The 22,365-nt window shown below is 51.4% G+C and overlaps 1 protein-coding gene across 12 annotated transcripts in view; it reads left to right on the plus strand.

Moving 5' to 3' along the window:
* LOC309517007 (uncharacterized protein) overlaps positions 1-22,365 on the plus strand; it is a 62,369-nt gene that overhangs the window by 17,743 nt on the left and 22,261 nt on the right. For 4 of the 12 annotated variants that reach the window (XM_082195995.1, XM_082195996.1, XM_082195988.1 and 1 more), the window contains 22 exons: positions 697-799; positions 3,439-3,468; positions 4,019-4,039; positions 4,387-4,479; positions 6,692-6,755; positions 7,171-7,269; positions 7,604-7,747; positions 8,552-8,647; positions 9,311-9,429; positions 9,577-9,729; positions 10,808-10,981; positions 12,638-12,811; positions 13,925-14,039; positions 14,739-14,807; positions 16,296-16,489; positions 17,448-17,569; positions 17,780-17,849; positions 17,989-18,149; positions 19,268-19,376; positions 19,564-19,695; positions 20,216-20,422; positions 21,367-21,504. In XM_082195995.1, the coding sequence (XP_082052121.1) occupies positions 697-799; positions 3,439-3,468; positions 4,019-4,039; positions 4,387-4,479; positions 6,692-6,755; positions 7,171-7,269; positions 7,604-7,747; positions 8,552-8,647; positions 9,311-9,429; positions 9,577-9,729; positions 10,808-10,981; positions 12,638-12,811; positions 13,925-14,039; positions 14,739-14,807; positions 16,296-16,489; positions 17,448-17,569; positions 17,780-17,849; positions 17,989-18,149; positions 19,268-19,376; positions 19,564-19,695; positions 20,216-20,422; positions 21,367-21,504 (2,587 nt within the window). The remainder of the gene's footprint in view (positions 1-696; positions 800-3,438; positions 3,469-4,018; positions 4,040-4,386; positions 4,480-6,691; positions 6,756-7,170; positions 7,270-7,603; positions 7,748-8,551; positions 8,648-9,310; positions 9,430-9,576; positions 9,730-10,807; positions 10,982-12,637; positions 12,812-13,924; positions 14,040-14,738; positions 14,808-16,295; positions 16,490-17,447; positions 17,570-17,779; positions 17,850-17,988; positions 18,150-19,267; positions 19,377-19,563; positions 19,696-20,215; positions 20,423-21,366; positions 21,505-22,365) is intronic. The other 8 variants (XM_082195997.1, XM_082195998.1, XM_082195999.1 and 5 more) reach the window with 5 other exon arrangements.

Raw genomic sequence — 22,365 nt, forward strand, 5'->3', positions numbered from 1 at the left:
TGCTAGTTTAAGCAAGAGGATCCCTGCAGGCCTGTCAGCTGTCCACAATGTGGGCTGTTGTGCTCACACAACCTTACAAACACCCATCTTGAACCCCCGGCTTCGTTTGCCCAGCTTCCTCCTGTTCTGTTCAAATCCCAGACAAAAATGACGGATCTGGGGCCAGAACCATGAGGCTTGCCTCCCTATTAAGAGGGAAGTGAATAATGACACTTTACCATTTAGATGTTGCTTTAGAGAAGCCTTGGCACTGGGGACTACAACTCCCACCAGCCCCAAGCCAGCGCAACCCCCTATTCCCCTCTCTGAGCTACAGTTCCCAGAATTCCCTGGGAAGAGGGATGGCTTGTCAACACCACTTTTAGAATCGTGGCTCTCTGTGGGGAACAGGGGACCTCCAAACGACGCTCAGGACTTTAAGCAAAATTCCCAGGATTCTTTGGGAGAAGCCATGACCATTCGAAGTGGTCCCATGCCGCTTTAAATGTTCAGTGTGGATGGAACCTCTCTGTCAGTATTCTGCGCCAGCTGAACTGATGTGCGATGCAGACCCAGGAAGCGGGAAGAGAGGATGCTGCGTTTATTTACCTCTTTAGGAGACCATTTAGAAGAAGTGGGGAGGGAGAGGGGGGGTGAGCGCCACCCAGGATCGAGCGCCCTCTTTTTCTCACCCCCGGTGTCTGGTCTTCTTGGCAGGGGCGAGTCAGGTGCTGGGAAGACGGAGAACACGAAGAAAGTGATCCAGTATTTGGCCCACGTGGCTTCATCGCACAAAGCCCGGAAGGACCACAATGTGCCGGTGAGTGACCTCTGGCCAATGCGTGGTGTTTTAGCTTTTGCTCTGCTCTGCCCCCACCCTTGAAAATGCCCCCCCTCTGGTGGTAAACGGACTGGCCTGATCTCTCCGCCAACCCTCGAGTGGAGTTGACAGGCTCTTCCTCCCCACTCCCCCCTGGCAGCCAAGTAAAAGATGCCTGTGTGTGGCCCGACAGCCTCCCAGCATCCAGGGCTCAGCTTTGAGCCAAGGCCAGCCCGGAAGCTTTCCCCAACTGCTGGTGCTCAGACTCCGGAATGCGTGAAGTAGCGGGAAAGTGGAAGCACCCTTCCCCTGAGTGCCTTCCCCTGCCACACCCAGTCTGTGCCCGCTTGGAATGTCTGTGGCATCTGGGCAGAGGCATCCGGGCAGAAGCCAGCACCAAAATGGCCTGCCCGTCCCTCTTGTGTTGTTGTCGAAGGAAACGAGTTGCTGCCTGTACCTGTCGTAGTCATTCCTTTCAATCTGCGTTGCCACGACTGCTCACTCTGTCCTTGCCACCTGCCCTGTGTGCCTCTCGCTCACCGTGTCCTCCCCCCCCCGTCTGCCTCCTTCCATCCCTCCCAGTCACTGCCGTTCTGTCTCGACGCCCTCGCAGATCTGCAGGTGCAGGGCTTGTCCTCCCAAGCGCTCCTGCGTCTTGGCGGAAGTAACACAAGACGAGGCAGTTGGTGCCCGCCCTGTTCTATAAGTGGCTGAATGCGGGCCTACTGGAGTCAGGATCCCTCCCCTTTCTCTCTCTTGTCCGCAAATATGATAGAGATTTCACCTCTTCCTCCTCCTCCCGCTTTGGAAGTCCTGGGCGCTTAACAAACTGGAGAATGAAACCAGGCCCGTAGCCAAACATTTTGCGGTGAGGAGGAGGTCTACGTGGGGGCAAGGAACTACCGCAGAACTGCCAGAACATAAGTACAGGCCACCTGATATGTCAGAGTCAATTGTTCCCTGCGGTAATAAAATAAAAATGAATTAACATTTTAGGAATAAGGGTTTGGTGCTCATGCGTTAGTTATCCCAACACTCACTGGCCAGAATGTTGGTAGTGGGGAGGAAGTTTACACCTAAGTTAAGCAGTTGGGCAGACTAGAACCTGCAGGCCTCCCCTCTACATAGCCACAAATAAAAGCGTGAAGAAAGTTGACAAAAGAGAAGCTTTCCCCTGCTCTCATAATATTATGACTCAGGGGTCATCCAGTGCAGTGAAGTTGACAGGAGAGCAGATTCAGGATAGGCAAAAGGAAAGTACTTCTTCACATAGTAAAATATTGGTGCCTGATAGAAACATTCTTGCTTAGACAAGCCTATCCAGGTGCTTAGAATGTTGCAGGTAATTTCAATCTCTTTTGGTATTTCAACTTTTGTATGTTTTAAAGTATGGTTGTGAATTGTTCTTGGGTTTTCTAGTTTTATCTTTTTGCAAACCGCTTTGAGGCTTCCCCCCCTTTACACTCAAGTAGTGTATACATTTTATGAAATAAATAAAATATATAATGAGTGTGGAGGGTTCCCTGCCATAGGTACCTGGTGATTAGGCCAGTTTACGTGGAGGAAGATATGCCCTAACCCAGGCATGTCCAAAGTCCATTTTGGGGGCCTAATTCGGTCCCTCAGCCGGTTTTATCCTGCCCCCGTGGCAGTTTATTTATTGGGGTCAAATCCTTGAAAAAGCTCAACTACTTTGGTCGACCCTCACGCATGTTCACTTCATCAAATCTGGCCCTCTTTGAAAAAAGTTTGGGCACCCCTGCCCTAACCGATGTCCGCTGGCCATGACAGCTAAATGGAGCTTTCCACATTGAGAGGCTGCCGTCCTCTGTGGGGGTAGCAGCAGCAGAGGGCCATTGGATCAGACCCTTCTTGGGTTTTGTTTGTTTTTATTCTTCAGTTAAATGAGTTTTACCTAGAAGTGTCTGATTGGGCAGTGAAAGGAAGCAGGAAGTTTGACTAGATGGACCTTTGGGCTTGCCCTTCACTCTGAGATCCCTTTAAGGAGGAAATCGCAAAGAGTGAATCTGGACTGGTTGCAGGACTTGGGGGCAGGAGGGGGAAGCTTAGAGGGCTCCCATTTTCTCTCCCTGCTAAATGATATTTAATAGCAGTGGTAGTGATTAATATTATTGCAGAAGCCATTCTATTATCTACAGTGTCATCAGCGTACAGGGCATCCTACAGAGTCGCAGTAACCAGAGCAAATGCTCCCTGCCCTTTATCTCGGCATGGGGGGCATTTTCTCAGGCGTTTTCTTACCTTTCTTGGGAGCTTACTGAGAAACCTACAGAAAAGTGGCACCGTCTGTGCAGAGGGGCATTGGGAAGCCTGGCTTCCCTGGCCCCAGCACCCAACTGGATCTGGCCCTGGAGCCCAGTGCTTGCATAAGTGTGTGTTCAGCTCTGGGCCTTCCTATTGTGCTTCTGTTCACTTCTCGCAGTCTGGATCACATAGGGGGGCAGCGCTGGGCAGGGGGGAGGGAGCTGGTCTTACCTTACCAGATGGGCATTCGGGCCCTCTCAGCCCCTGGTTTTGTAATGGGGGCAGCGTGTGTGCATGTTTGGGAGGAGGGGTGATCTTGTGGGCCCTTGAGGGGAGCCTGCACTAACCTCCCCTCTATTGTCTTGCTGCCCCAGCCGGAGTACCCGAACGAAGCCAAACAACAGGCAAGAGAGCGCAATGCATGCCGCTGAAATGCCAACTCCCTGCCCCCCCCGCCAACCCCCACCACTGCTCCCTCCTCACTTGCCTGCCCTCCAACGCTGATCTCTGGTCACTTACTGGCTGCCGCTCCTGACAATGCCGACTCCTTGGGCTGCGATTCTGGCTTCGAACGCTTTTCTCGTTGGTTTTTTAAACTTTTGTGTTCTGTGTTGAAAGCGGTTCAGTGGGGTCTCTTCCCTCATCAGAGCCAGGGCGCTGGGCTCTCTTGAGAAAGGAACAGGATTCAAGGGGTGCTGGGGGAGGGAAGAGGGGCCCCTGGGTGCCCTCCCTGCCCCCCACCAACCCTTGCATTGGTTCCCGGCTCATGTTACTGCATCGTCACTGTTGGGTCTTTACTTTTTCCCCCTGTTGTCTGACTTAATCCTTTGGTTGTTGTTCATTTTTGTTTTGTCTTTTGTTTTGTTTTCCCCACCCCACCCCACCTCGTCTTGCTCCCTGCTCTCTCCCTCCCCGTCCCCATTTCATGTTTCGTGACGTCATCCCCACCCATAGACCTCCAACCCTGCTTCCTACGTGAGTAGTTTTCCTGTTGTGCTTTGGGGGTGGGGTTCGGGTGGGTATTGCTCCCTGGTGCACATGCTTGAGGGGTTCACCCCCTCACACACACCCTGTGGTCAGAAAAATGGAAGATGGAAGTCGCTTTGGAGTGATTCCCTTCTAAGATGGCAGCCAGCTTTCCTCCTGCCAGGATCTAAATTTCGCAGAGCACTGCATCTGCCCACTCACCGAAAAAAACACATTTCTAGGGCTAGAGCCTTGAGTGCTCTTTCTACACAGCTTCAGCTTTTGCTGCTTCTGGGTCTGGGCAACCCCCCCACCCCACCCCACCCCCCACCTGACCTCTTTCTCTTTCTTTCCAGGGTGAGCTGGAACGTCAGCTGCTACAAGCCAACCCTATCCTGGAGGCCTTTGGCAACGCAAAAACAGTCAAAAACGACAACTCCTCACGATTCGTAAGTTGGCCTCCCCCCCCCCCCAGTTGGTGCTTGCATGTAGAAGGTCCCATATTCAATCCTCGGAGTCTCCAGGCAGAGGGGTATGTAGGGGCTGGTGAAACCGGCCCCCACCAGGGAGCAAAAATCACCCATCGGACTATGGAGTGTATGATGTGTGTGGCGACATGCCACCTCTGTCATGGAGAACTCAGACATGGAAGAAGCTCCTCTTCCTTCTCGCAGCGTGGCACAAAGGTGTGAGGATTTTTCTGTCCTTCTGCCTTGCCTCAACCTCACTACGGATGCTTCCAAGTACTAGAGATGCGTAAAATGTGGTAATTTCTAATGCGGCTGCTGTGGCAAAGTGAGTTTTTTCGGGGTGGGGTTGCCTATACAGGTCCCTGCCAAAGGACTCTCAATGTGCCTCTGTCTCCAGGCAGGGCTGGCAGAGACCCTTGCCAGGCGAGCTGCTGCCAGTCAGTGCTGAGCTAGGTTGACCAAGGCAACTTCCTGCATTCCTATTGTTACGGCATGACACCATTGGGTCTACCGGTCTGCCTTGCCTCTATCCAGCAGCTGGCGCGGGGGTCCCCTTCCCTAGCAAATCCCCAAGCGCCTGGTTTGCAGGAGATTGGCACTGTGATTTCAGAGCTCCAGTCAGTGTATTGAAGTGCCCATATCAAATCAAAATAACTGGCCACAGAAAATCCTGGAGTGCTGGCTGAGTAGAGTCTGAAGGTGGGAACATTTGACCTCTTTAGAGCATCTTGCCTGTGTTTTAGCTGCTTCCTTGAAAGGAGTGAGTTGCCCTTCTGTCTGCTTGAATGGTGGCAATGTTAAGGCCCAGCCACCTTCTGGGGGAGAACTGAAGGGCAAGAACTTGCAGCGCAAGGTAGCATTCATTATGTGGCCTGTTGGAAAAGTAAAAAGGAACCACAAGGCAGCTCAGCATCCTGATCTTGAAAGAGCCGCTCTCCCTCCCCAGCAACTGATATTCAGAGGCTCCACCATTACCGCCATCCAGCAACCCCCCGTTTACCTTTCCTCTACTGGTGTTCCCTGCGGACCCATCTCCCCATCGTGCAAGATGCAAACCCGTTCAAGAACAGAGTTGTAGAGTTGGAAGCGTCATCAGTGTCCAACATGGGGCTGAAGGCCATGCCCCTGAGATTCAGAGTCTCATCGTGCATCTTCCCTGAGCCATCCTAAAATGCACCTTAACCCACTCTTCAGAAAGGGCAGCTTGTGTACACAACTGTGTTTTTCACACCCCCACCTGCTTTGTTGAGCTATGCCAACAAAGCCTCTCCTCCTCGGGAAGAAAAACCAGTTTCTTCCCGTCCTTGCCGAAGATCTGCTTTCAAATCCCCTTTGTTGTTGTTGGGAAATGTCACTTTTCGGTCCCTCCTTAAGAAGCTGAAATAAAGTGTTTTATCTTCCTCCTTGTTGAAAGGAGAGAAGTCGGCTTTGCGTCACCCAGTAATGCTAAGTTTCTTCCAGTTGGTGCAGAAGCGAGTTTCTACTCCTTCCTGCTGAAGAACGATTGATTAACTCTGACCTCATCTGCAGTTGACTGGGAGAGGGAAGTCTGCTCTTAGCCTCTGTTAGCCTGGTGCCCTGCAGAGGGTTTGGACTAGAACTCCCATCAGCCCCAGCCAGCAAGGGAATTCTAGTCCAATAGCACCAAGTGGCCCAAGGCTACTCTGTAGTTTGTCAGAATGTTTAAAAGGGCAGGGGGAGGAGGAAGAATCTAATAATTTCAGAGCGTTCTTATTTTAAAATCGTGGTGCATTGAGTGATGTCCAATATTAGTCATACTTAAACTGATAGAAGTCAATGGACTTACATTAACATACTTCCATATATTTCAGTGGGTCTGCTCTGAGCATCACTTAGCTGGATAGCACCCTTCTATCACTATTATGTTTAAGGCTAGAGAAAGCATTCTACTCTGGGTGTGATGTGCACACACACCCTGATTTGTATGGGGGTTGCATTCCTGGCCCCTGTGCATGTCAGCGGAACACATGTAAACCCACCCCTTTTCTGGGTTGTGTTGGTGATGTGTGCGCACGCACGATTGCACGTGCATTGAACAAGCATAAAATGGTTGTTGCCTATATATTGTGTTTGCCAGGGACATGGGCATGTAAATGAAACAATTGTCATTTACAAAGCCGCTGAGCCCTTCTGTCTCATTTCTCTCTCCTCTCCTGCTGTGTTCCTCCAGGGTAAATTTATACGGATTAATTTCGATGTAGCTGGCTACATTGTCGGAGCAAACATAGAAACATGTATCCTTGCTTGTGGAGTTCCATGGATTTGGTTCAAAAACTAGGACTCTCCTGAGTTCTGTAGGCGAGAGAGCAAAGCCTGAATTAGAATAAATATGGGATCCTGGATCCGGGGATCCCTGACAGGTTAGAGGCACCTGTGGATCCTAGACCCAGGGATTCCTGATGGTGTTCTTCAGCTTTGGGTCCCCAAATGTCATCGGACTACAACTCCCATCTGACTAATCTGGCTGGGGATGATGGGTTTTGTAGTCAAACGACATATTGGCGAGCCAAGGTTGAAGTGGTAAGCTAGGAAGTCTCAGAGCTGGGACTTCTGCTTCTTGGGGGAGTGAGGCAAGCTGGCTTTGTGGAGGGGGGGGGATACGTGTTTCCAAATGCAATTGTCCTTCCTCCTTAACCCTGAGCCGCCCAGACCTGCTGGAGAAATCGCGAGCCATTCGCCAGGCCAAGGACGAGAGGACTTTCCACATCTTCTACCAGCTCCTGGTGGGCGCCGGGGAACACGTGAAAGGTAAACGGCTGCTGTGCCCTCCCAGAGCAACATGAAAAAGGGGGTCCAGTCCTCCTCCTCCCACGCTTTTGGACCTCGGCTTCCTAAAGCAGCAAGCAACAAACTCGAGGGAGAAAGAGAAGGGCAGCGCTTTAGCTTTCTTGCCGCTCTGCATAAATCTGGAAGTGGAACTGGCAGGGAAGGCAAGGACGGCAGCAGTAGAAAAGCAAAGGTGGTCACTGATGACAGAGCAGCGTGTCTTACAGCACGGGAAGCTCCTTGGTGTGGGAATTGGCTGGCGGAAGTGTGGCACCCTTGCCTCAGAGATGCCTCTTTTTCCTCAATGGCGCTACAGGGGAGCTGCTGTTGGAGCCCTTCAATCAGTATCGCTTTGTCTCCAACGGATACCTGCCCATCCCAGGACAGCAGGACAAGGAGATCTTCCACGAGACCATGGAGTCAATGCGAATCATGGGCTTCTCGCACGAGGAGATACATTGTGAGTCGTGTGTGTGTAGGGGGTCAAGAGAACAGCTGTGATCTGTCTAGCTTGGCCTTGGCCACTTTGGTTGCCCTCCAGAGGTTCTGGACTCCAACTCTCATCAGTCCCCAGCCAGCACATCCAGTGGCTGATGGGAACTGTAGTCCAGAACCTCTGGAAAGCCCCAGGCTGGCCAAGCCTGAGATAGCTGATCACTATTTGCTGACTGCGTCACACCACATTCCTCTGAGGATGTTCCCAGGCAGGGTGTGATGGCGACACCCGTGACCTCCTTAAGTCGCCTTCAGCATCCGGTGGGCAAAAACTTGCTGCTTTTGAACATGAAACCTGTCATTCTGGCCCATGTGGCTGGTAGTCTCCTCAGTCGTCCTCTCCTCCCATGTATGTCACCTAATCAGAAATTAGTTTAGGTGTTTGTTTGTTTTTAAAAAAAGATGACAAAGTGACTTAAGAACCTGGACTAGGAATCAGGAAGTCTTTGCTTCAGACTGAGACTCTGCTGTGAACTTGCAATTCTAAACTCAGCCCTCCCATGCCGTGCAGAGATATAGAAAATAAACAGTGCAGGGGTGTCGCGTTATCTTGTTGCATTTGGAGGACTTCGGATGCCCTCAAGGTGTTGCATGTGCTTCTCTAGCGGCTGCTGCCACATCCCATTGCCACATCCCACAGGTCCTTGCATTTTCCTTCAATCGGCTCCCTTAGCCTCTTTTGGTGGATGAATTTGGGTGTTTGCATCTGCGCAGAGGGGTGGAGGCGGAAGCGTGCTCACACTAAAGGCCTTTCTCCCCCCCCCCCCAGGTATGCTGCGGATGGTCTCGGCCGTGCTGCAGTTTGGGAACATTGTCTTCCGTAAGGAGAGGAACACAGACCAGGCCTCCATGCCTGACAACACAGGTAGTAGCGGGGGCTCACCAGCCCTGATAGGCAGCCAGCTGGATTTGCGGGGATGGGCTCTAGCGGGAGAATGCCTATTTTGCAGTCAGCGCTCAGCCTGCCTTCTGGAATATATAAACAGTGATGACTAACCCATGGCCTTTCGGGCAGCTGAGACCCCACTCATTTTGATGGCAGCAGAAAAGGGGGGGGGGGTTAAAGTAGACGCAGCAGTAGGGTGGGTAGAGAGGGCCATCCACATCCGGAAGGGCCACACATTTCCCCATAAGGATTGTGTGGGGAGAAGCTAAAATTATTCAGAATTGAAATTCTGCACAATAGATCCTAACTATCCAGGGGCGCATTGGACTATCGGCTCAAGAGGTTAGGACGAATGAGTCTTGGGTGCTCTCAGGTCTTCTTCCGTGGCTGATATGGTGCTGTGGCAGGGAGGAGGTAGTTGCTGTCCTTCTTTGGACTGGGCAGCAGGACTCATCCTGTTATTTCCCAGCCTGCCACTCAGTTCCGCTTCTGCCATTTAGCTAGCAGCAACCAGGTCATTGGGTGTGTAGGCAGAGGAGTTGGGCCAGCAAAGCCTTGGGCTTACCAGGTCGAGGGTGGCCAGTGTCGAGCCAGCAGGGGACTGAACTAACAATGGGGTTGTTACCGGCTTGTTCTCTGCAGCTGCCCAGAAGCTTTGCCACCTCCTGGGCATGAACGTCACCGAGTTCACCCGCGCCATCCTTACCCCGCGGATCAAAGTTGGCCGGGACTATGTGCAGAAGGCGCAGACAAAAGAGCAGGTTGGTGGCAACAGCTGGGGTTCTGGGGACGCCAGGAGGTGGGATGAGGATGCCTGAAACATCATTGTGGAGGTGGGCGGAAGGAGGCTTGAAGTGGTGAAATGAGCCAAGCCTGGAGACATACCTCCCTCTGCCCCCCTTTTCCAGGCTGACTTTGCGGTGGAAGCCTTGGCAAAAGCAACGTACGAACGCCTCTTCCGTTGGCTGGTGCATCGGATCAACCGGGCCCTGGACCGCACCAAGCGCCAGGGTGCCTCCTTCATCGGTATTCTGGACATTGCGGGCTTTGAAATATTCCAGGTGAGGACCTGCAGCTGCTGAGCAACCACCTTCGTTTTGGTCTGCATGTAAATCCATCCTTCTTATCCATTCCATTATCCTTTCCTCAAGCCCTTTCTGCTCTCACCTGTCCATTGTGTTTGCCTTTGACCTTCGTCCCTGGAAGAAAAAGGGAGGATGCTGCTCCTTGCTTCTCTTCTTTCTGACACGGGCTCTGTGCTGCTTGTGGGTGGGGGGGGGGAGAAAGGAAGGGTTAAAGTTCAACAGGTGTACCTGCACCAACTCCACTGGATGCCCACGTGGCACTAGATAGATTGCTGCCTCTCGCAGCAATCCAAAGGCATAGCGTTTATGCCGGGAATGAAGCCTTTTGATGGTAGTTTCATAACTGGGGTGTGTGGGGAGGAGCACATCCGGTTTGTGCGTAAGGGCAGGTATAGACATGCTTGGGCCAAAAGCACCTCTAATGTTCTGGTTCCCAGCTGATTGTCTGGGCTTGCATGGCTCACACATGTGGTATTTGATTCCCTGCGTGGTTAATTGATTCCCTGCGTGAGCGAAAAGTCACCTGACAGTGAGGTTAGGTGATCTACAGGTGAGTGTTTGGTGATATACAGGAGACAAATTGGAGTCTCATGTAGAAGCAGAATTCACACACACACACACACACACACACACACGTGCGTGTGTATATGTGTCTATACATATACACACACTTAGATAAACATCTATATCTACACACACACACACACACACACAAGCAAATGTACTCACATAAAACCAGCACAAGAATAATGAATCAGCAACAATAAGTCAAAATCCAATGTTTTTATTGCATTCCAGAGGGAGCTTGGCGGGTCCCTGCAGGAGAGGGCTTCCTCAGTTGTGATGCACCTACCAGTTTTAATGTCCTTGAGCAGAAAAGGCACAAGGAGCAGGGCCCTGTCTGGTTGTGACGCGTGGGGAATTTCATGGGGAAGAAGGTATTGTGGGGCCCCTGAAGTCAGAGGTGTTTGCTCTTCTTGCCAGGAGCTGATCTCCACCTGAATGCTTTTCTCTCTCTCTCTTTCCTTCCCTCTCACTGCCCCCCGCCCTGCAGCTGAATTCCTTTGAACAGCTCTGCATCAACTACACCAACGAAAAGCTCCAGCAGCTCTTCAACCACACCATGTTTGTGCTGGAGCAGGAAGAGTATCAGCGAGAGGGTATTGAATGGAACTTCATTGACTTTGGCCTGGACCTCCAGCCCTGCATAGACCTCATCGAGAGGCCGGTGAGCAGCCTGGGGATGGGAGAAAGGAGATAAGAGACACACTGTGCTTATTTGGGGAAAGTCTATTCCATTTATAGGGAAGAGGCTTTCTTCTACAAGGTATTGGCCAGGGTGGGAGATTTTGATCGGCACCTCAATAATCTGACATTTATGCAATGTGAGGAGGTGCAATGGAATCTGTGCAAAGGAGCATCACACATGCTTCCTTTTTGCTCTTTGTTTGTTTTGGCACACACAAAAAGAAAGAAATGCAGTAGCTGCAAGCTTCTCCCGCAGGCAGATGCAACGATGGAGAAGGTTGCATTCTGCAAAAAACAAAACAAAAGAGAAAAACAACTCCGTGCATGCAGAAAACTAGCACAACAGAGAGCAGTCTGGGCTAGAACATCCTCTCCCTAGGATTGGCTAGTTGTTGTGTTTTACTTGCAGGGAGGTTTTTGTCCTTTAAAAAAAGCAAGCATGCAGGAACATCCACAAACACTATTTTTCCCCTCCTCCCTGACCCAGTGTGTGTTTGGCTGAGTCACCTGGGACTGTTGGCACCCCTTGGCAGTGTACTTGCACCCCGCTAATGACACGGTGTTACCTGGAGTATGTGGATTGATTTTCCTGTGAAAGCTGGTAGGCGGTTAGGAATCTCCGCTCCAGACCTTTTTATCTAGGCTGATCCTACAACTAGTCATTTAGGGTGTAATCACCGCACCTCTTTCACTCGCATTTTATATTCCTCCCATGTTTTCCTATGGAGTCTTCCTGGAGCTGGTGGGGTTCCCTTACCTTGGGAAAGCTAGCTTAAGGAGGGGGGAACCCACAGCAGTAGCCCTGTGGGTGATCCTTAGTGCTGTTTTCCTGTCCTTTGGGAGGTGCATGGCTTTGACATGTTCATTGACATTCTTGGAGAGGAGGCATATTGTTCTAACACCTCCTCCCTTCAGGCAGAGCTGTGTCTTGAGCACACCTTTCTGGTCAACACCATTGCCGGGTGGGTTCTCTCACTCCCTGCAAATACCGCATTTTGACAATTGTTTTGCTTTAATAAATGGCTCAAAATCATGGCGCAGGGAACGGCAGTGGAAGTGTAGGTGATCCTGGTTTTGTTTAAAGGGGTCCAGTATATCTGAAGGAGCGTCTCCACCCCATCATTCAGCCCGGACACTGAGGTCCAGTGCTGAGGGCCTTCTGGCGGTTCCCTCACTGCGAGAAGCCAAGTTACAGGGAACCAGGCAGAGGGCCTTCTCAGTAGTGGCACTCGCCCTGTGGAACGGCCTCCCATCAGATGTCAAAGAGAACAACAACTACCAAACTTTTAGGAGACATCTGAAGGCAACCCCGTTTTGGGAAGCTTTTAATGTTTGATGTATTACTGTATTTTAATATTTGGTTGGAAGCCGCCCAGAATGGCTAGGGAAGCCCAGCCAGATGGGCGGGGTATAAATAATAAATTATTATTATTATTATTATTATTATATAGCATTCCAGTTCCCAGCCCCCTGTCACTTGCCTAGAACCTTATACACTCTTCCAGGCACTCAGTACAATTGACTCTTTTCCAGTCTGTTTATCCACACCCACAAACATAACCCTCCCCAGCGAGGCAACTTCGATTTCCTCCTTGGGTTCCCTTGCTTAATGGTTTTGGTTTTTCCTCTGTCCCAGGCAAACCCCCCAGGGGTGCTGGCTCTGCTAGACGAAGAGTGCTGGTTCCCCAAAGCCACTGACAAGAGCTTCGTGGAAAAGGTTACCCAGGAGCAAGGAACCCACCCCAAGTTCCAGAAGCCCCGGCAGCTGCGGGACAAAGCTGACTTCTGCATCATCCATTACGCTGGCAAGGCAAGTTACCTCCACCCCACCCCCATGCTGGGTTTCCCCCTATTTACTGGCACTCCTGGGCTCACTTTCACCTTGTGGTTCTTACTGCTAGGAGGCAAAAGCCCAGCTGCTACCTTCTAGGTCTGCAGGTGTTGCTGGACTACAACTCCCATCATCCCTGACCATTGACTGGAGCTGATGGGAGTTGTAGTCAGGCATCACCTGTAGGGTACCAGATTGACAAAGGCCCGTCTCATGACCTAACTGCAGTGTCTAAAGGAGGGGGCTCAGAGCTCCGTAGTGGAGCTGAGGTCCCAGGTTGCATCTCAGTTAACAGGGCTGGGAAAGGCCTATTGCCTGAGGGCCTGAATAGCCACAGGCAGTCAGACTTCAGCCCCACCTGTTTCTTTCAGTTTCATTTCATAAAATTTATATACCGTTTGATTCTAAGAAAACCTCTAAGTGGTTTACAGTGATATAATATTAAAAGTATCAATAAAAAGCATGCATTTAAAAGATTGGTAAAATCAGTGCTTTTTTCTGGGGGGAGGCCGCAGGGGTACGCACACTCCTAAACATTTTGTGAATCTTCGTGCTTTTGTCCATTTACTGCATTAGAGTAAATTTACTGCATTAGAGTACCCCTAAACATATATTTTTTTTTAAGAAAAAAAGCACTGGGCAAAACCATGAGTACCTAAAACAAAAATAGAACCCATGTAACTTCTTCATGGCTGGATAGGCTTGCCTAAGCAAAAAATGCCTTAAACAGATGCTGAAAAGAGTACAGCGAAGGCTCCTGTCTGACGTCAACAGGCAAGGAGTAGGTGCTGCCGCACCAAAAGGTTGATTTCTTACAAGCACCAAATGAGTATTATGTGGCACTTATGATCAGTATGAGGCCCCTGACCACTTGCATCCAAATGAATGTGGCCCTTGACCCCTTTCCCCTCCCAAAAGGTTGTCCACTTCTGGAGTAGACACTATTGGGCTTAGAAATGGACTGAATGGTCCAACTTTGGGATAATGCCGTTTTATCCCTGCACATGGCTGGGTTGTGGCGCGCCCATAGCTCTGATATTTCTGCCTTTTCTCCTCTTTTCTCTTTCGCTCTCCCCCCTTTTCCTTTGAAAGGTTGACTACAAAGCAGACGAGTGGCTCATGAAGAACATGGACCCCTTGAACGACAACGTGGCTACGCTTCTCCACCAGAGTGCAGACAAGTTCACGGCAGAGCTGTGGAAAGATGGTAGGGGGCCTGGGAAGATCTATGTTGATCCATTCATAGGCCATTATCTGTCACCAGTGTCCTCCGAGGAGTTTGCAGGGATTAAAACAAAAAAAGCAATACAGTTGTACCTTTGATCCTGAATGCCTTGGTACTCAGACGTTTTGGTTCCCGAACGCCGCAAACCCAGAAGTGAGTGTTTCGGTTTGCAAACATTATTTGGAACCCGAACGTCTGACGGGGCTTCCGCAGCTTCCGATTGGCTGCAGGAGCTTCCAGAAGCCACGCTTTGGTTTCCGAACATTTTGGAAGTCAAACGGACTTCCAGAACAGATTCTGTTCGACTCCAAGGTATGACTGTATTGCAATAGAACAATGAAGATAGTGGGTAGCTTTAAAACAGAGAGTTAATTCAATGATTAATGAGTCACCGGGGGGGAGCGGTTGCCTGCGTTGAATCTGAGTCTCCATACTTACACATATTATTAACCTGTTTACATATTTAATTAACCTAGTGGCCTGTAGATCTCAGTAACTGTCAATATAACTTCTCAAAGCTGCTTGAAGCTCTCTCTTGTTGCTGCTGGTACTAACCGCTTTGCTCTTTGCTCTTTCTGTTTCCTTCTATCCTTGACCCACCTCTCTCTTTCCCTCCTGTCATGGATTGCTTTGCGAAACCTCACCTGCCCCTTTCCCTGCCTGGCCCTGTCCTTTCTCCAGAGATCCAGAACATACAGAAGGTCTATTTCTTTGACAGCTATGCCGTGGCATCTCAGGGTCCAGCAGAAAGTATGTCCCTCCTTCCCACACATGAGCCACTAGCATGTAGGAAGGGAGGACGATAGGCAGGCTTATGAGGGGGAAGACATGCACCCTCTTCCTCTTAATATCTGGGGTGGGGAACAAGGGGGCCCTCTAGGTGTCGCCCAACTTCCATCAGCCTCAAGCCAGCTTGGCCAATGGTCAGGGATGATGGGAGTTGTAGTTCAGTAATGTTTGGAGGGCCACAGGTTCCCCACCTCTGTTTAATATTTTCTAGATCAGCCTTTTCCCCAAACCTGGGGAACTACAAACAGATGGGACTACATTTCCCATCACCCCCAACCACAGATGCTGCTAGATAGGAGTGATGGGGATTGTAGTACAACAGCATCTGGGGACCCAAGGTTGAGAAAGGCTGGTCTAGACCATGGGCGGGGAACCTCTGTTGTCAGTCTGCAACACCCACCATCCCTGACCATTGGCTAAGAGAGATGAGGGTGCTGGGAGTTATAGTACAACAATGTCTGGGCACCCAAGGTTGTAGAACATTGGTCTAGACCAGCCTTTCTCAACCTTTGGTCCCCAAAATGGGACTACAGTTCCCATCATCCCTGACCATTGGTCCTGCTAGCTGGGGGTGATGGGAGTTGTAGTCCGAAAACAGCTGGAGAACCCCTGGTCTAGACCATGGATGAGGAGCCTTTGGCCCTCCCAGTATTGTCGGTATCACAACTCTCATCATCCCTGGCCATTGGCCATGCTGGCGAAAGCTGGAGTCATGAATCTGGAGGGCCAGAGGCTTCCTATCTGGGGTCTGGATAGTTCAGATGTGACTTCCTTTACTAACGTTGCACTCCTGCACATTGTTTTAATAAGTCCCATTCTCTTAAATAGGGCTTAGTCCCTGGCAAGCGTGCTGTGTTTTCAGGAGCGCAGCCTCAAAGCCCCTCGTGGGCTTCAGAATTAAACTGCCGTGGTTTCTTTTCACTCTCTCCTCCGCTCTGCCCCACGTGTCCTCCGGGTGCTACCTGGGCATGACGCTCCCTTTCCTCTCTGCAGTATCTAAACCAGCAGCAGCCCAAGAGTACCTGAGGCTTCTCCCTTCAAAGGCCCACTGAGGCAGATGGGGGCAAACAGGCCCTCAGGACTGCTGGGTAACACTCGCCTTGTTTTCTTCTGCTCTCCAACGGCAGTCTAAATTGTGTGGATTAAGAAAGTGGAGGTGTGAGGAGGGGCTCATTGAAACTTGTTTCAGTGTCCCTTGAGGGCTGGGCTTCCACTGTCCTTCGTCACATCCGCTCTGAAGGTTTTATGTATAACTTAAGTGGGTTGGGAAATGCCAGGTGGCTTCCGTTCCCTCAGAGAGGGCTCAGAGGGGTTTGGGGCAGCTGCAATGGATGTTATGTGGGGTTGGGAGGGAGGGAGGGAGGAAACCCACAGCTTCCTGCGTTTCCCCTGGGGAGTGGGCTGGAAGTGCTGGACGTGAGCTGAAAGCCCCTTCCCCCTGTTCCACAGTGGACCGAATCGTGGGCCTGGACCAAGTGAGCGGGATGGGAGACCTTGCCTTCGGCTCCTCGTACAAGACGAAGAAGGGGATGTTCCGGACGGTGGGGCAGCTGTATAAGGAGTCTCTCTCCAAGCTCATGTCAACTCTGCGCAACACCAACCCCAACTTTGTGCGCTGCATCATCCCCAACCATGAGAAAAGAGTGAGTTGCTCACGCGACGGAGGCCTGTAGTGCGTATGGGGAGCAGGATGAGTGCCCTGGTGGTGAAGGGAGCCTGGTGTCAAAAGCAGGCCCAAGCCTTCCTCTGGGTGAAAGGGGAGACTGGTCCTCAAAGGGAGTTTCTTGGCCAAAGGGCTGTGTGGAGACCTCTTTATTTGAGTGTCTGGAGGCGGTTGGAGGATGCCTGGCAGTCAGTGGATTGAGGCTGAATCCCGACAAGACAGATGTACTGTTTCTGGGGGAGTCGAGGGCGGGTAGGTGTGGGGGACTCCCTGGTCCTGAATGGGATAACTGTGCCCCTAAAGAACCACTTGCGCAGCCTGGGGGTCATTTTGGACTCACAGCTGTCCATGGAGGCACAGGTCAATTCTGCATCCAGGGCAGCTGTCTGCCAGCTTCATTTGGTATTCCAGCTAAGGCCCTACTTGCCCACATTCTCGCCAGAGTGGTGCATGCCCTGGTTCTGTCTGACTTTAGAAGACAACTAAAATAGGGAAGTTTTTAATGTTTGATGTTTTACTGTGGTTTGATAATTTGTTGGAAGCCGCCTGGCAGTGGCTGGGGCAACCCAGTCCAATGGGCGACATATAAATAAATTAGTAGTAGTAGTAGGACACATCTCCCATGAGGGATGATGGGGATTACACTCTCGGTAACTTGAGTCGCACCGCAGGTCCTCCATCTCTGGCGTGCAGTGGCTAGAATGTTAGACAGGCCAGGGAAACCTGATTCGAATCCTCCTCTGCCATGGTAGCCTTGGAAAACTGGTCCAGTCCCACCTCACAGGGTTGTTGGGAAGATTAATGAGGGATAGCTCACCCACATACCACCCTGGGCTTCTTGGAGGGTGGGCAAGGTATAACTAAGAGAACAAGCAGTATTGCTCTGCTTCCTGAAGTGCTCTCTGACAGGTCCTGCTTCTTCCCGGCTCCTATTACAGGCTGGAAAACTGGAGCCACACCTCGTGTTGGACCAGCTACGCTGCAACGGAGTCCTGGAGGGAATTCGCATTTGTCGCCAGGGCTTTCCCAACCGCATCATCTTCCAGGAATTCCGGCAGAGGTACCCTGAGGACTTGAGGGAGGCCTGGCCTTAGTTGGAGGGCAATGGGCGTGCGCCCAGAGGGGTCTGCCCCTGTTCTCAGCCCCTGAGGATCGGATCCACCATGGGCTTAACTCATCCCTGGTATCTGAGGGTGTTAACGTCAAGCTCAAGCGTGCGTGGTGTCCGTGTGATTTCTAACCCCTCTGCTTTCTCCTTATCCTCTGGCAGGTATGAGATCCTGACTCCAAATGCCATTCCTAAAGGCTTCATGGATGGGAAACAGGCCTGCGAACGCATGGTACGTGGGGCTCTCCGGCCAGGGTGATGGGCCAATGTGGGCTAGAACTGGCCCAGATGCAGAAAACCAGAATGTCCTACCGACTAATCCCTTCCACCCCCCCAAAAAACCCACCTTCTGTTTCTTTTCATCCTCACAGATCAAGGCCTTGGAGCTGGACCCCAACCTCTTCCGCATTGGCCAGAGTAAGATCTTTTTCCGCGCTGGCGTCCTTGCTCACCTGGAGGAGGAGCGGGACCTGAAGATCACAGATATCATAGTCTCCTTCCAGGCAGCTGCCCGCGGATACTTGGCCCGCAAGTGAGCACTGAGCCGCTATACTGGGGCGAATTGCCAATGGGCCACTTTAAAGCAGGATGTCATCAGATTCTGGGGTAGGGAACCCAGAGCTGTGCAGGAGGTGGTGATGGACTCACAACTCCCATCAGCCCCAGCCAGCATGACCCATTGGTCAAGGATGATGGGAGTTGTAGTCCAAAAACACCTGAGGGGGTCCAATTTCCTCCCACCCCTGACAATGGAGAAGTAGAGAGTCACAGAATTGTAGTGTTGGAAGGGACCCCGAGGGACATTTAGCTCAACCCCCTAGAGAGATCTCCGAACGAGTGTTTGGCCTCTGTGCGCCTCTGGTGCAGCTGTCATGGCTGCCACTACACACGCTCACTGCAACCAAGCAGAGGCCGTAACCTGTTCTGTCAGCTGTAGAACAGCCAGTTAGGCTTCTTTCAGGCCTGATTGTACCAGAGGGGAGAAGTGGGGGAAAGGGAAGCGAATGTGTGGGCACCAGGGAAGCAGATGCGCGTGTCATCCCAGGGTCGTGGGTTCAAGCCCCGCGTTGGATGAATGATTCCTGCATTGCCCGGGGGGTGGATAAGATGACCCTCGTGGCCCCTTCCAACTCTACAAGTCTATGATTCTGTCATGGGGTCCATGTTGGCAGCCTCTGGCTTACTCCGCTTGGGAAGCCAGAACTTCTGGTATTCTCTGGAGAGGGGGCTTCATCCGCCGCCAGTGATTGGGTGGAAGATCTGTGACTGGCCATGCCCCCTTCTCGGGAATCTTTTGTGACGCTTCCTCAGAACTCCCCATTGGGCACACAGAGCCCCTGGGCTAGGAGATTGCTCTCCACCTGGCTCCCTGCCCGCCCTCGGTAGGCCCTCCTTTTGTCTCCTCTGGAGTCAGAAACCTGTATGAACCAAGCCAGCTGCAAACACAGCTTCCCTGGTGGGCTTTGCATGGAGGGTGGAGGGGAGGGTAAGGAATTATACAGCCACAGAAGGCTCCAGCATTGCAGGGGGTGGACTGGATGGGGGTCCCAGCTCTATGTTTCTACGTTTCTATGATACTACACGCACAGAGCCCTGGCTAAGGTACCTAACCGTGCTTTTCTGACTGTGTACGCTTCCCTCTCCTCCCAGAGCCTTCATGAAAAAGCAGCAGCAGATGAGCGCTCTCAAGGTCATGCAGCGTAACTGCGCCGCCTACCTCAAGTTGCGCCACTGGCAGTGGTGGCGCCTTTTCACCAAGGTGGGTCAGGCGGCGATGCTAAGGACGGGGGTGTCTCATAGGACATCAGGCACGGTTTGGGGAAGAGCAGCCTCATGGACCAACTTCTGTGGAGGGCGGAGGTTCTTCCTTCTCACCCACCCCCACCTCCCACTTTGGCTCTCTCAACCCCTTCCCCTCCTTTTCTTCCTCCTCCCCTTTTCCCCAGGTGAAGCCCCTGTTACAGGTGACCCGTCAGGACGAGGTGATGCAGGCAAAGGCAGTGGAGCTGCAAAAGGTGCAGGAGAAACACGTGAAAACCCAAATGGACCTGAAGGAACTGGAGAACAAATACCAGCAGGTGAGCAGGGAGAGTGGGAGGAGCCAGGAGTCCTCAGCCATTAAGCCGCACCTCCTCTCCTGACATCTGCAGCGGAAGCCCCACCCCCTTCTCTTTCAACCATTCACTTGGACTCTCCTTGCATTGCCCTCCATATTGGCCTGCCTACTCCGTGTCCTGAAACAGATTTTATAATAGGTCCGCCTGAACTCCTTTTTCTCTCGGGTCGCATCCGCACCATAAGCACTCTTATAACACATTAACAGTCATGGCTCCCCCCACCCAAAAAAAGAATCATGGGAACTGTAGTTTAGCCCTCCCAGCAACCTTAGCAAACTACAGTTCCCGGGATTCCACACCTCCTCTATAATTCACACTGCTTGTACGTTCCGCGTCAAGCTTCTACTCCCCACTGCTTAAATGCCGGGATTGGGATAAAACCTTCCTTAATTAATGGCTTGCTGTACCCTAACGTCCTGAGCTAGGCTCCAGGGGGATCTGATGCCTGTCCCTGTCTCCTTGATCCCGTTTCCGTGGCTAGCTCTCGGAGGAGAAGGCCATCCTGGCCGAACAGCTGCAGGCGGAGACGGAGCTGTTTGCCGAAGCCGAGGAGATGCGGGCGCGGCTGGCGGCCCGGAAGCAGGAGCTGGAGGACATCCTGCACGAGCTGGAGTCGCGGGTGGAAGAGGAGGAGGAGCGTTGCCAGCAGCTGCAGGGGGACAAGAAGAAGATGCAGCAGCACATCCAGGTGAGTTGGGAAGAGAGGACCGTCCTCCATCACCAGGAGGAGCAAAGGAGGAGGGCAGCTGCCGCCCACTCCCTTAAGGGAAGGCAGCTAAATTGATCCGTGCAGCTATACGTTAGGTGTGGTGGGTGGAACGAAGCAAGAGTTTTGCTTCATCTGCTAACGTTTGTGCAGAAATCAGCTTTTCTTGGGTCAAGTTTCTAAGGGCATGCTCAGAGAGAGAAGGTTGGTTGTTACCAGGTTAGTTGTGACGCTGAACAGGGCCTTCTCAGTGGTGGTGCCTCAGTTGTGGAATTCCACTCCTATAAAGGCCTACCCCCCAAAATCCCTTTAAAAATATAAATTTATTCATCTCAGCTTTAAAATAGGTCCTGGTTTTGTTTTGAAATATAGTCAAACCTTGGTTGTATTCCGTTCCGGGAGACCGTTCAACTTCCTAAACGTTCGACAACCGAGGCGCAGCTTCTGATTGGTTTCATGAGCTTCTTGCACTCAAGCGGAAGCCGTGTCAGACATTCGGGTTCCGAAAAACGTTAGAAAACCAGAGCATTTACTTTCGGGTTTTCAGCATTCGGGAGCCGAAACATATGATAACGGAAGTGTTTGAGAACTGAGGTTTGACTGTAAATGCTTTTGTTTATGGCATCTGCAGAGCCCTTAGGGTGACTTACACGGTCACGCTTGCATCAGTCCTGTGCTGCAGGGCAGACTTGGGGGTGAGCGACTGCCCTGAGGTCGCCCAGTGAACTTTGTAGGTGAGCAGGGATTTGAACCTGGGTCTCCCTGGTCCCAGTCCGGCCACGACACTGCGCTTGAATATTCTGCTAACCCTGCTGCTTTGGTGAGGCAGTTCCAGGGCTTGAAATAACCGCTCCGCTTCTTTTATATGGCCCGGGACATTTCTTTACGTATGCCCATTGTCCCCTGCTCTCCCTCCTCCCTCGTAGGACATCGAAGAGCAGCTGGAGGAGGAGGAGGCCGCCCGGCAGAAGCTGCAGCTGGAGAAAGTGAGCACGGAAGCCAAGATGAAGAAGATGGAGGAAGACCTGCTGGTGCTCGAAGACCAAAACTCAAAACTGCACAAAGTGAGTTGGGGGCCCTTCCTGCTGCAGAAAAGGCGGGGCTGAGGGGGGCGTTATTTGTGGTGTTTTTTTGCCTGCCTGCCTTGTGTTTTGTGGCCCATCCTTGCTCTGGTGGGTTTTTTAACATATAATTTTCAACAGTAGTTAAACATACTTTTACATCTTATTCAGTTTTTTTGACTTTCATCAGTCCTGTCTGAAAATTTTCCAATCTAATCTCTTAGTATGCATTTCTTATTTTCCCTATTGCATTGCAATCTCATAATCAATATCTCTTAACTTTTTCTACTTTGTAACACTTTGTATCTTTCTCCTTACAAAACTTCCTGTAGTCCTACTAGCGTGGTTGCTTCTCTTCTCAAGCGCTTCAGCAAGTTACGTTTCACTGTGTTTGTTTAGAGTTGAAAACTGATAATATATATATATATATATATATATATATTAAAAGCAGAGGAGGAACCTCAGCCTGCTGCTGCTTTATTGAGGTGCAGACTGCCCTTGGTGGGGGGGGATTTAAACTATTAACCCCCACAGTTGCAAAGATAGAAGTGGGGGGGGGGGCTATTTGGGGGCCCTAGAGACACTTCCAAGCTGCTGCTGGTTTTGGGGGGGTGCTTCACTCACATACCAGCCAGTTCAGGCAGCGCAGCTACAAACTGGATTGGAGCTCTTGCTCAACAAGCCTTGTCTCCCCCCCCCCCCCACAAAAAAAGATCAGACGCTTTGCAGTAAGGAAAGTTAACAGGGAAATGCAGGGTCACCTCTGCTTTGGCATCACGTTGTCTGACCTGTCTGCAAATGATTCGGAGTGGGTGCTCAATAAAGCAGCTTGTCTGGAAGTGAGATCTAGGAGGAGGCAGATGG

The sequence above is a fragment of the Podarcis vaucheri genome, assembly GCF_965113315.1.
Source record: "Podarcis vaucheri genome assembly, chromosome: 13".
Taxonomy (NCBI): domain Eukaryota; kingdom Metazoa; phylum Chordata; class Lepidosauria; order Squamata; family Lacertidae; genus Podarcis; species Podarcis vaucheri.